General features: G+C 34.0%; 1 protein-coding gene across 2 annotated transcripts in view; it reads right to left on the bottom strand.

Moving 5' to 3' along the window:
* Positions 1 to 14,513, bottom strand: part of DYNC2H1 (dynein cytoplasmic 2 heavy chain 1) — a 330,688-nt gene that overhangs the window by 131,574 nt on the left and 184,601 nt on the right. For both annotated transcript variants that reach the window (XM_057490362.1, XM_057490363.1), the window contains 2 exons: positions 10,861 to 10,992; positions 9,802 to 9,874 (listed from right to left, as the gene is read on the bottom strand). In XM_057490362.1, coding sequence (XP_057346345.1) covers positions 9,802 to 9,874; positions 10,861 to 10,992 — 205 coding nt within the window. The remainder of the gene's footprint in view (positions 1 to 9,801; positions 9,875 to 10,860; positions 10,993 to 14,513) is intronic.

The following is a 14,513-nucleotide window of genomic DNA, read 5'->3' as shown; positions in this document are numbered from 1 at the left end:
TAATGTCCACACATTGAGAGACAAAAAACATGGTATAGAATGAAAAGAATGCTTACTTTGGAGACAAAAATATATAGCTCTCAGTTCATGTTTGTTAGTCCAGTGACTCTATGCAAATCACTAATATGCACTGTATCTGTTTCCTTAATTGCAAAATAGAAATAAGACAGTTCACAGGTCATTTGGGGGGGAAATAGGATACAATAATAAAAATAGATTCCATTTATTCAACACCTTCTTTATGCTAAGCATTATACCAGGTAGTTTATTTTATGTATAAGGAAACTAATGCTCAAATTGCATTCTTGCCAAAACCCCCCAGCAGCTATTAAAAATTATTTATTAATTTTTATTATTAATAATAAATAAATAAATAATAAAAATATTACAATATTAAAAACTATTTATCTGTGCTTTTTTCCTACTCAAGCTCTTCACAAACTATAAAGTCCTATATGGACAAGAAATTATAATTTTGCTAAAGATTTAACTCTCTTCTGCTAAAATCTGAATGTTTCCATTAATGTATTTAGGAAATGCCAAAGAATACCAATTTCAATTAATAATCAAAAATATATGTTTGAGCTAAGCTATAAGGAAGAGTATGACACAGAATTTAAAAACAGAGGATTAGTAGAATGCAACACAATGACTACAGTGGCCAGAAGGGCTTTTCTATATCCTCAAAAGTAGAAATAGATAATACTGTGCCTCAGAAATAGTAAAATAGCAGGAAAAAGAGATTCTTAAGGACTTCTGCTATGAAGACTTTTAAATATGAATTTAATGCCATTTAGATGGGCCAAAAAAGGCATTTCTAGATGACAACCTGAAAAGAAAAATTTCACACCTGAACCACTCCCCTTTAATGATAAATAATGGCAGAAGTATTCTTAATACCAAAATTTACCCCAACAGCTACTTGACTTGGTGAATTGCCTCTAGAGCCGTATTTATGAATTTCATTTTTAACTAAATTTGAATTGTGAATATCCTAATAAAAAAGAATTATGTACTCATGACAATGTAATAAGAATACTTTCACTTATTCAATGTTCACTTATTTATTCATAAACTCAATAAACATTCTAGGCCAATTAAATATATTATCTGATATAATCAAATGTATCAGAAGTCTTAAAAATGTGTATTATTTCATAGCTATTATTACGTAGCTATTATTAGTTAAAAATTTGGGAAGCACATTTAGGAGTCTGAATGAATAACTTCTGATAGCCATATAATGGAACTGAAGTTACAAAAATGGTGAGGTAAGAGATAATTTGTTGAAAAGCAGATTACTCAACAGAATGACAACATGATTCCATATTGTGATGTATATATATTTGTGTGCCTAAAAAGATAGAAAAGTATGCATAAGAATGCTAACAATGAGTATCCAAGAATGATGTAAAACAGGTGTTTCTTATCTTCTTATTCCTCTATATCATCTCATAGATCTCTAATCAAATATACCATGTGAAAAAAAAACCAAAATAAACATTAAGGTATTTTCACATAAAATGACTATTGACTGAAACGTATTTCATTTGGAAAATATATGCCAATATAGAAGCTTTCTTTAAAAAGTTAAAATGCAGGTTACCATATCATTTTTTTATTTAACAAATATAGACTATAAACTCCATGAGGACAGGAAATCTGTTTAGTTCATTTTTTATCCAATATTTAGCATAAATTCAATATTACTCCTAAAGTTAAAATTCCACAGAAGATAAATTCTTCTGTGGAAAAATGTTCATTATTCAATATTTCAAAGTATTGGGATATTCTGGATTAGAGAAAATACCATGAAAAAAATCATACAATTTAAGATAAGATAGGTAATATTCATGGGTTACTTGGAATTCCATGTTAGCCATTCTGCCGACAAAATCCAATAAAATCTGCATTACATTTTAAGTGAACTGAGTCTGTACATATAATTATTGGTTTTTTTAACTCAAATAATTTTCACTTATGATACCATTAGAATTGTCAGTGTGAATCACTAAAACTATTCAGTAAAATTCAAGAGCCAAAACTATTCATTTCATTGTGAATCAGAGTGAAGAACTATTTGTAAATCACAGGGACCTTCTTTTCAGAACATGTATATTTAAAATACATAATTTCATTCAAAAGAAAAAAAAAAAGTAAAAATGGGTCAAAGAAATAATGTAAATTTTATTGTATTTTAATTTACTCTAATAAAATACAGAAACAATAAAAAAGTAATTTGCAGTTTAAAAAAGAAAGATATCATTCCTGCTCTTCTCAGGCACCTAAGTGAGTAAGGAAGATAGAAAGTAATTATCAAACTATTATAGATGGATATAATAGATTTCTTCCTCAGCATTCTTCTCATCCTCCCCAACAGACTGATAAGCATCAGGTATACAAAATTAATCCTTATTAGAGACAAAAAAACTATAAAGATATACCATGAACATCAATAAAAAGAAAGAAAATTGACAACCACTATCTAACCTAATATTTATCAACCATTTAAATGGGAAAATACTCTTTAGAAAAGGAATAACACTAAAGTTTTATTCCAACACTCAAATTCTAATACTGGAACAAACAAAAATGTCAAACATTTTGTAGTAGGCATAATTCTAAATATATCCCTTTCAAGATTCCTATCCCTTGATTGTTCAATCAAACACTAACTTTAGTTACTCTGTGAAAAGACTTTAAATATGTAACTAAGGTTGTGGACCTCTGGGCATAACTGCAATATTTCCAGAATCTCTCACCAGGCTTTAGTGCACCTCCATATCAACAGATGTTTCCAAGGGTGGCAAGAAGTAACCATCTCCATATCAACGGGTAATTACATGGGCAAGCAAGGGCCTACGTGGACCGGAGAGGTTGGGGGAGATTCTGCTTGCTTCTCCCGCAGCAGGAGAGATAGATTGCTTACTGCTTGTAAGCAATAAACAGGTTTTAAATTTTATTTCTCCCTTTGACTGATTTCAGTTTCAGCTAGGTATTTTGCCCCGGGATTTCCCCTCCCTGGAGTTACAGGACCATAAAATAAGATTATCCTTCATTATCCATGTGGGCCAATTTAATCACTTGAGTCCTTAAAAGCTGAACAATTTCTCCAACTAAAGTCAGAGATGCAAAAGAAGAGAAAAGCAGGTAAGATAAGGCAGAGGAAGAGATCAGAGATGTACAGCATGAGAAGGATTCAGTCTCCCACTGCTAACTTTAAAAGTAAAGTAAGAGGGACACAAACCAAAGAACCCAGTAGCCTCTAAATTTGAGGACTCCAAATAGAAAGGAAATGGGGACGTCAGTCCTACAACTACCTGGGTAATTCTGTGAGGAACCTAAGTGAATTTGGAAATGGTCTATCCCCAGATCCTCCCTATAACAGCCCAGATAGCCAACACCTAAATTTAGCCTTGTGCAACCAGAAGCAGAGTAACAGATTTCTGACATACAGAACAGTGAGATAATACATGCATGTTCTTTTCTAAGCTACTATTTTATGGCAATTTGTTACAGAAGCAATAAAAAATGAATAAGCATTTATGTACTTCTTTTCCTCTTAGAGACTTCACAAGACAAATTGAATTTGTAACAGCAAGGTGCATGGGACAGGATGCTACCATAGATAAAAGAAGTAGAGGACTGTAAATCTGGAAAAGTTGCAAGGTTCAAAAAAACATTTTGATGAAGAACTTTTGAGAAGTTACCAATTCCTGCAGCTCTTGCAGCACCTCCAGGAACACATCTCATAGTATCATAATACACATAGCATAATATCTTGCCCAAAATAGTTAATTTAAAAAGTCAAATTAAATAAAAATTACAAAATTCAGAATATTTGCATCTGGTAACTGCTATTTTTAAAAAACAGTAGATTTTTCTAGTACATAAGGTTTGTTTTGTAGGAGTATATTAAAGTGATATGCCTAAAAGTTTTGAAGACTGTTCTCCTAAAATCTTCAAATCAAGGCTACTTTCTTGAACACATCTTTTTTTTAAGGTACTATTTTAAAGTTTATAGATTATAAAAAGGATTGCTAAAACTTAATAAAAATCTTTCCACATGAGTGATACTCTAGATATTACATTTGAAATCAAATCTCTAAAATGTGATTAAAACGAGGTAAGTGCTTGTTATTCTCTGGCAATTTGAATTTTTAAAAATATTCACACATTAAAAACTCCAGTATCATGTAAAAACTTATTAATAAAACCACTTGACCAAATACAAAATAATCTAGCCATACACCAATATATATAACTTTTGTTTAGAAATAGAGTATGGTTTTAGAAGCATATTAAACCTTCAAAGCATCTGAATTATGTGAATATCTTGAGGTTTTTATTTAATGCCAGTAAACCTTAAATGCCATTTATCCTGGAGATGAATTAGGACTATACCAGAAATATTCCAGAGTTGGTAGAAGGTCAAGCTACAAAGTCAGTAAGAAAGGTCAGGTACAATGTGGTATAAAGAGTATATTTTTAAAAACTAAATGGGTGAGATAAGAATAGACTCTTAAGAGCCTCTAAAAATTGCTTCATACTTAAATTTGCATCAAGTTGTAGAAACAGACAATAAATATAGAGATAAGCCAGAAATATATCAGATGGTGTTGACTACTATATAAAGAATTAAAATGGGTTAAAGTGTTGGTACTCACCCCGAAAGACTTCTCTGAAAATGCAACATTTTAAGTTAACATTTGAATGATATAGATGAACCATCCAATAAAAAAAGAAGAAAAGCACCGAGCAAACACGGCAAATGTCCTAGGCTGTTTTGCCCACTAACACCCAGCATGGAAGCGAGGGGTACAGAACGAGGTTAGAGAGGTGAGCAGGGGCCAGGCTGTGTGGGGCCTTGTGAATTTATATAAGGAATATGGATTTTATTCTAAATGTGTTAAGAAGATTTTGGAGGTTTTATGAAAAAAGGAGAGAAGATTTGGTTTCAGCTTTTAAAAGATTACACAGCTTTCTGGAGAGAATGGATTGTTATTGAAGCAAGAACCTAAGTAGAGAGACTAATTAGGAAGGTAATCATTGATTTAATAAACACTTATAGTGCCTCTACATCCCAGAAGCTGTTTAAGGCACTGGGGCACAACCATGAATAAAGCAAATTTGTGCCCTCATGTGTCTTATATTCTAGTTGGGGAGAGAAAATTAATAGCAAATTAATAACAGTATGTCAGTTGGCAATAACAGTCACAGAGGAAAATAAACAAGGTAAAGAAGGGTATGGAGAGCTGAGGAAAGAGTACCTTATTTTATATAGAACATATGGGTAAATCATCCCTGAAAAGATGACATTTGAGCCCAGAGATGAGGGAGATAACTGGAGGCAGGAATTTTCTTAGAAGAAGGAACAGCAAGTACAGAGGTCTTGAGACCAGAAATATACCTGGAGCACTAGAAGAAGAGGAAAAAGGCCATCATGGTTGGAAAGGATTGAGCAAAGGTAAGAGTAGCAGGAGATGAGGTCTGAGGGGAGCAAAGGACCAGAAGAGGTGGCCCTGTACGGCCGCGTACGGACTCAGCAAGGTGAGATGCCGTCAGAAGAGTCTGAACAGAGGAGTGATAAGATCTAACATAATTCAGAAGGCCCTCTGGCTACGCTGAGAATGCACCAGAGGTGGGGAAGGAAGGAAGCCTGAATGACAATGACCTTGCTCATATGATAGTGGATCAAACAAAGTAGTAGTTGGTGGAGGTGTAGGAAGTAATAGGGTTCTGAATATATTCTGAAGACAGAGCCAAAGCTATGGCAGTAACTGAGGTGAGATGACGATAGTTTACATTAGGTGGGTAGAAATAATACAAAGTAAATGATCTAAGAGTAAATTAGAGTTGAAGCCAAAAGGACTTGCTGGTAGATTTGGTATAGAAGGTGAGGAAAAGAGAGAAAATATTACTTATGGATTTTGGTTTGAGCAACTGAGTAGATGTTAGTATAGATAAATCAACAGTTTGGTAGTAGTAATGTTAGATTTGTGATGTAACATTTGTATGAAAACATCAAATAAATTTTTGGATATATGAGTCTAGAATTCCAGGAAGAGGTTAGGGCTAGAAATAAGAGATAAAAGAGTCGGTAACTTACAGATGACATTTAAAGCCAGGGACTGGGGCAGGTTACACAGAGACAGAATGTGTAATAATGAAAGAAGGGAAACCGGGGCAAGACTGCACTGGAAGAACACTCCAACATTTAGAAGTCATGCAGAGAAGCAGCCAGTAAAGGAAGGGGAAAAGGAACAGCCTAAAGTGGTTGAGGAATGAAAGAAGAAATGCAATGATCAAGAGAAGAAAGTGACAAGTGTTTAAAGAAGGAAAAACGGACAACTTGTTGACAGATCAAGACAGAAGCACAGAAGTTGCTGTTGGGTATAGGGAAGAAGACATTATTAACCATAACAAGAACACTCTTGTGGAGTGTTCTTAGAAATCAAGCACAAATAGGGTGAGCTGAATAAGACTTGAGGAAATGAGTTACTACATTCTCCAACTACAGACATTTTCAAGATGTTTTGCTGTAGAAGAGTGTAAAGAAATGGGATGATAGCTAGAGAGGGGAATACGGTCATGGGAGGCATTTTTAGGATAAGTGATACTAAAATATGTTTGTATGTTGACAGAAATGATCCAGTAAAGAAGGTGAAGTTGAGGAAGCAGAAGAAGGAGATAATGGTAGGGAATAATGGAATGAATGAAGAAAGAATGAATAATAAAGTAGGTTTACCTTTAATTGGAGCAAGAATATTCATGCAAAGTAACATGAGGGAAAGCGGAATGAATATGAATACAAACACAGGTAGTTGGTAGACTTGTTAGTGAGGAATAACATCTAGTATACAGTTATTACTCACCATGTGTATGTATATCTGCCAATATGTTAAATGTTTCAGTTACAAGATAAAGTATGCTCATAAGCATTTTTTGACATGGACATTAATATCTCTAACTATTTCATTCTTCATAATTAAAGATAAGATATTTGTAACTCCTAATCTCAAAACTTGGTTTACAAATTAATGGTCCATTATCAAACTATTTAAATATGAAATTAGTTAAAAGAGATTATGTGTAAGGAGATAATAATGAATACCTATTGTTTTATACAAGCAGTTCTTCCCCCATTTCTGTTAATAGCCCGTCCCCTATCCATGACTTCTTTGGGGGAAATTACCATTCATTCTGGTGGGGTCAGCTGCAGAAGTAAACATGTTACCTAAGCTAAGGAAATCCATCCTGCCCTAGGATTTCTGAAGGCATAGTTAGGAGGGAAAGTTCTCTTTCATCTCAAGCTTTAAATTATATCCCAGGAGGCTAGCAACCTTATTCCCCAGAATATATATGTACCCTGAGACTAAGGGCAACACATAGGCAGGAATTAGATAATAGTCTAAAAACACCATGAGAGACAGAGATAAAGACACAAAGGGAAAAGAAAAAACAAAGAGGGTGGGGGAGAGAGAGAGAAAAAATGAAAGGCTGAAACAAGGAGTCTCCTGATGTTTCATCCATGAAACCAGCTGGCCCTACATCTTCCTTCCTGAGTTCTGGTTATACTTTTCCCCCTTTTTCATTTAAATCAGATAAAGATGAGTATCTCTCACTTGTAACTAAGAGTTAAGTGGATAAACAATCTGCCAGACACAAGTAAAAATTATCTAGTATATAAACATCCTATCAGAGTCACATAAATAAGGACATTTCTTGTCCAAGTTTAAGGAAAAGAAAGCACAGAGTATGTGCAGACCCATTTCCATATGCCCAGCACCAACCAAGCAAATAACCAGTCTGAAGGGAGCCTCACAGTGTGTATTTGTGTGTACATATGCATGTTCTGGTGGAGAGGGTGAAGCAGAAGAGCAGAAGATAACCATTATGTGAAAAGTTAAGATTGGTAGGTATTATGGGTTGAATTGTGTTCACCCCAAAACTACATGTTGAAGTCCCAACCCCAATACCTCAGAATGTGACCTTATGTGGAAGAAATAACTAGTTAATTTCAGAAGAGGTCATACTGGAGTAGGATAGGCCACTAATCCAGTATAACTGGTGCCCTTATAAGACAGCTATGGGAAGACAGAGACACACAGGGAAGATGTCATGTGATGAAGGCAGAGATTCCAGTCATGCAGCTGCAAACCACTGAAGACCAAAGATTGTCAGCAAACTACCAGAATTTAGGAAGAGGCAAGGCAGGACCCTCCAACAGGTTTCAGAGGGAGCATGGCGTTGCTGACACCTTGATTGTGGACTTCTGGCCTCTAGAACTATGAGACACCAAATTTCTCTTGTTGGAAGTCACCCAGTTTGTGGTACTTAGAGAAGCTCTAGGAAACTAGAATAGTAGGTTAGAGTAGGGATGGATGTGTATATGAAATAGCTTTACTAAAGGTTTGAGGAAACCTTTTTGTTAGCATCTGCCAACAATCTCTCTCTAAATAGAATAAATTTGACTCCTTCAGGATATAAGATGTAATATAGTGGCATTGTCATACAATGGCTTCAGGATATAATATAAGGGCTTTGGAGCTGGGTTTGAGTTTTGCCATTTAATAGCTGTGTGATCTCATTTCCTTATCTTTAAGTGGATATAAAAATAGCCCCTCATAGGCTTGCTATGAGGACTAAAAGAGATGATGTAGGTATACCACTTAGACTTACCCAGCATCTAGTAAGAGCTATTGAAATGTTAGCTGTGATTATTACCATTATGAACAATCAAGTTTAAATGAAAGTGTGTGTTCTCTAGAGTCAAATTGATCATCTTACGTTACATGACAATTTCTTAAAATAATACCCTGATATAACTAACTGAAACAGCTTTACAAACTAACAAAAGAGTGATTATTCAATTCTATGAAGTTTTTCAGTGATAAGCATGGGAAGTCCAATATATTTTTCAGTTTCATAAAACTGTGCTAAGCTTGTTTATATGAGAAATTCTAATTTAAAGAAAATGTACATAACATGATAGGCTTACTTGACCAAAATATATTTGTTACAGTTAATAAAAAAGTTTCTATACAATACTTCATATATATACATGGAAAAATATTAAAAAGAAATGGAGGATTTCTAGAAAATATTGTCAGGATACTATTTTAAGTATGCCAGACTTCATTTCCAACATAATTCTAAAACTTCCTATGGTTTAGAATAGTAAAGACTCATTATTCTTGGATAACTCTTCAACTAAGATACTTTTCATAGTCTTTGTTTAACTTAGTTTTTCATTTTTTTGCACAAATGGAAATATAGTATAGTTTATTATTTCCAAATGCATGATACATTGATTCTTCAGATAAGACTGAAAGACTTTAAAAAATGTATTGTAGTTTTATAGTCTGAAAGACACACAAATTCATTTTTTGTTTTAGACAGCAAAAATAACTCATTTTGGAAGTTTTTTTTTTCTAAGACTATGCTATCTGTATGTTTTACTTTAATTATCCAAATCAAACATTTGATTCCCTGCTTTGAAATTAATCAAGGACAAATGTCTACATGTCTGAAGTGCTTTCATGAGAAAGTAATTTTTAAAACTTCAAACACCTGAACTTTAAATATAGGATGTCAATTATGCATCAAATGTAATACAACATCAGGTATGGTCACATTCAACACAAAGAATTATTTTTTTAATCAGGTAGAGATTATAAGATAGAATGAAGAATAAAGGACCTTATAATCTTCTAAACTAAGGTCAGCATAAAATGAAATGTAAGCTAAAAACAAACAATTCAGGTCAGTGGTCTCTTTCTAGAAAAGGACTGCACTTACCCAGAGTCTTACATGCAAACAGAGCCAGGGCACTTTGCAATCTGTCTGGTCTAAGAGCCTGTACCACAAGAACCTTAAAATAAAATGCAGGATATTTTTAAATAATAAAGTTCCCACAACAGCTTTAACTAAACAATAGTTAATGTTAGTTAACTAAACAACCATTTGCTAAAATGTGGACATTTAGCACTGTTCCAAAATATTTACTATGCTCCAAACTGTCACAATAGGTACATACAAGGATAGGTCTTTAATAGCCAAAATATTGCTAAAAATCCATTTATTTCCTCAAACTTATCACAAAAGTATACATCATACTTTTATAGAATAATAGTCATAGAATTAGCTATGTCTTCAAGATTAATAAAGGGCCAAATGGCAGGATGTAAACAAGGGCATGTAGTTAAGGCACTTCTGATGACAACAGAATAGAGGCTCAAAAATATTGCCTCAAGTTTTCAAATCACTATTTTTATGCTGAATCATATACATCTATTCCTGGAAGTTTGTTTTCAAAAGAAGTATTTCTTAGGTTTTTTTTTTCTTTTTTAAAACACACTCAAGTTAGAATTCACCAAAGAATACAAAGGGGACAGAACCATAGCCCACAGATGAATGGAAGGGTCATTTCCTGGAGCATCAAGTACTACAGAGCTCTCCGACTCTAAGCCTTCAGCCACCTCAGAAGACTGGGTGGAACCAGCCTATTCTAAAATAGAATGGGGGAAAATCCTCCTCTTCCTCACCAAGAGGTCTTCTCCTTAGAGAGAATCCTGAGAAATGAGTGAACAATCTATACTTTAATTTTTTTTTTTCTAAAAGACATTTTCTCTATTGCATAATCACCCTTAGGTTGGAAGCAGAGGAAGAAAAGAAAAGCTATAGTGGGAGACATCCTTTTGAGAAGTTGTGCCACTGATTTTACTGTCTAGATAAGACGGCAAAAGCAGAAAACTCCTCCACATATGCCACATTATAGTTATACGACAAAAGTAGAGCTGTCATTTAAATGCATTCTTTAGAAAAACATTAAATACTTCTATTTTTTGGATAACCTACCTGTTGAAATAAGGAAACTTTCTTGGCAAGAATAGATGGGAACTCTTGTTCACACATTGAATTATGATAATAAGTACGCCACAGAGCTGCATCTTCAAAGCAGAGTGTCTGATAAAGACTGGGGAGAGCAATCTAAAATATAAAAATAACCACATATAGTGAGCTTCAAGCAAATACAAGTTTGTGTGTGGGTATGTACAATTAAAGAAGTAATTGGAAACCAATTATTGATAGATGTTCATCACTTGTCTTCTACTTTATATGGGCTTTTCTAATAATTAGAAGGCCAGAAATAGTATGGTAGTCTTATCCAATCCAGAGTTAAATATTTCCAAAGTGGTACTACATCAATACTTGTAAATTAATGTGGGTAAAATTGAAATATTTCCAGAATCTCTCGCCTGGCCTTAGTGCATCTTTATATCAATAAGTCTTTCCAAGGGGTGGAGAGAAGTAGTCCATCCCCATATCAGTAGGTGATTGTAGAGGGAGGCAGGGCAGAGAGGTTGCGTGGGGCCCCCTTTTTGCAGCTGGGTCGCAAGAGACATGGGTGAGCAGAAGCGGACAACTGCTTGCAACCAATAAATGGGTTTCTCCCACTTTATTTCTCCCTGATTTATTTTGGCTTCAAAGGTAACTTGCACTGGTCTGAGAACTTATTCCCCCAACTCCTGCCCCGGAGTTACAGTAAACAAATCTTTTCTCTGTGTAAAATCATTTGTACTTATCTAATTCATCCTTGTGAAAAAAAGAATACTTTCATTAAAAACAAGAGCATTCTTTTTAATTGAGGTATAACTATAATTTTTATTGAAAACAGTGGTAAATTTGGAAGATCTGTATCTGTAGTATTAAAAATTCATGTAATATAAACATAAATCAGTGCAAGTACAAATTAAGCATTGTCACAATTGAGTTCCATGTTAGATTGCAATATTTTGCCAGACTTTCATATCAAGTTCTTGACAAACCTGTTTTCTAAGCCACATTCACTTATGCCCCTATCCATGAACAGGCTGCTCCCTTTGCCTCTAAATGTTCTAAATTTCTACTCAAATTTCTACTCAGATTCCTCATAAGTTTCTACTCAGCATTTGATATCTACCTTAACCAATATCATTTTTTCAGAGGTTTTCCTCAATATATCTATTCCCTCTATTTAAAACAGTGTTCCTCGACAGTGTAGTACAGAAAAGACAAGCAGGGACTCTGGCATCTTACTACACTGATGGACAGTGACTGGAATGCGGTATGGGGGAGAGACTTGATAATAAGGGTGCATGTAGTAACCACATTGTTTTCCTTGTGAAACCCTCATAAGAGTGTGTATCAATGATACCTTAATAAAAAAATAAAACAAAACAAAACAAAAAACAAAAAAGAGTATTCCTCTCTTTCAAGCTTTTTTCAACAGTGGGCTAGGATACAGAAATGCTAAATCTGTATAGATGGAGAATTTTTATTGAAAACAGTGGTAAATTTGGAAGATCTATATCTGTAATATTAAAACTTCACGTAATATAAACATAAATCAGTTACTTAAGGATGCTTTATCCAAATATCTATATCCATTTCTAAAAAATGCATTATAATGCCCAAATTTCATAATGTAATTTAACTAAAATTAATTTACACAGCAGAAAATTAAGTACATTTGAATTTAATTTTTTTAAATAAATCCTCAAAGCCTGCTAAGATAACACTTGATGTTAGTCTATTAAGTTTAGTGGCAATTACAAGCAGACCTCATTTTACTGCACTTTGCTGTCGAATGTGCTTTGCAAATACTATTTTTTACAAACTGAAGGTTTGAGCCCTTCAATAAAGTCTGGCGGCACCATTTCTGCAACAGCATTTGTTCACTTCATGTCTTTGTGTCATATTTTGGTAATTTTTGCAATAATTCAAACTTTTTCATCATTATTATATTTGTCACGGTGATCTGTGATCACTGACTTTGATGTTACTATTGTAATTATTTGGGAGCACCATGAATGAAACATGCCCATATAAGATGGTGAACTTAATCGATAAATGTAAATTTTTAATTAAATTATATACTTTTTTTAGACATATTGCTATTGAACATTAACAGACTAAAATACAATGTAAATATAGCTTTAAATGCACTGGGAAACAAAAATAACTAATTTGACTCACTTTATTGTGATATTTGCTTTATTGTGGTGGTCTAGAACTGATCCCTCAATATCTCTGATATATACTTGTAGTACAAGGCCCCACTGTTACGACCTTATGTGTGTTACACATTATATAATCATCATTTGATCAGATAGAAATTTGAGACAGGCTATACTGCAGGAAGCACTCTTGGCTGCATGTTAGACCCTGGGCAAAATCACCAGGGATACAGCTCTAGTATGCCACCAACCATATCACAAGGTAATTATTTGTTAAATTTTCTACAGTGTAAATTTGTTCAATGCAGAGTCTTTTCATATTATAAAATGTATACTTGTCATTCCACTGGCATATGCTGATTGGTAGTAGGCAGTATGTAAATTATCAATGAAGAATAGAATAAATGATATAAAGACTATTTATTTTATTTAACAAGTATTTATGAAATAAAGGCAATAAAGAATGGTGGTAAAAAGCCCAGGTTGCAGCAAAAACCCAGTTCCAAATCTTGACTCTACTCTCTAAGTGACCATAAGCAAGTGACTACTCGTGTTATCACTGTGGGCCTACTTTCCTCATCTGTTATATGAGGAAAATAATAGTAGCTACTTCATAATGTTGTTTAAAGTATTTAGTGAGATTATCCATTTTCAAATTCTGTGCAATGCCTTGAATATACTGTCACCAATAAATACCAATAAATACTAGCATTTCTTATTGTTTTTACTATGTGTTACTATAATGTAGTAATAGTTGTAGAGAAAAGCACAAGAAAGAAAAGGAGAAAGAGAAACATATGTGCAGATTTTGAGAGAAGTGTATTTGTCTTTTAGTCCCCACAGAACCACCACTTCAGCCTGAGTAAAGAACATGGACAGAACTGGTGGGAGTCAGGCTTCTGACCTGCTTTCTTCCGTGCAGCTCTCCTCACTGCACAACTCACACTGGGGATAAAAGAGGGAGAGAGAGAGAAATGGGGAAAGGAAGGAAGAACAGAAGGAAGGGAGGAAGGAAGGAAGGAAGGGAGGGAGAGAGGGAGAGAAGGAGGGAGGGAGGACACGACAGGAAAGGACAGAGAGAGTGAGACCACTGTATCTGAAAAAACTGGATAGTAAGGGAGCCAACTTGGGGGTCAGAATACCTGAATTGAAATCATAGCTCTAAAACTTCCCAGGTATTTTACCTTTGAAAAATTATTTAACTTCTCTACACCTCAGTTTCCTTTTTGCTAAGGCAGGCATAATTATGACCCCCTCATTAGATTATTGTGATAACAAAAAGAGATAAAGTATCTAAAATATTTAACATGATGCTTGGCACAAAACAGATCCTGAATAATATGTATGAAATTAAAAAGAAACCTTTGGTGCATTCCTTCAACAATTGATTACTACTCACTCTCATTTCTCATCTGTAAAAGAATAATTAATGACACTTATCTCTTAGGGTTTGTGTGACAATAATTAAATGAGACCATGTTTGAAAATGTTTTATAAACTGAAATGATAAAA

Source organism: Manis pentadactyla, chromosome 13 (assembly GCF_030020395.1).
Source record: "Manis pentadactyla isolate mManPen7 chromosome 13, mManPen7.hap1, whole genome shotgun sequence".
NCBI lineage: Eukaryota > Metazoa > Chordata > Mammalia > Pholidota > Manidae > Manis > Manis pentadactyla.
Note: the sequence above shows the minus strand (reverse complement) of the source record. Positions and strands in the feature narration are given on the sequence as shown.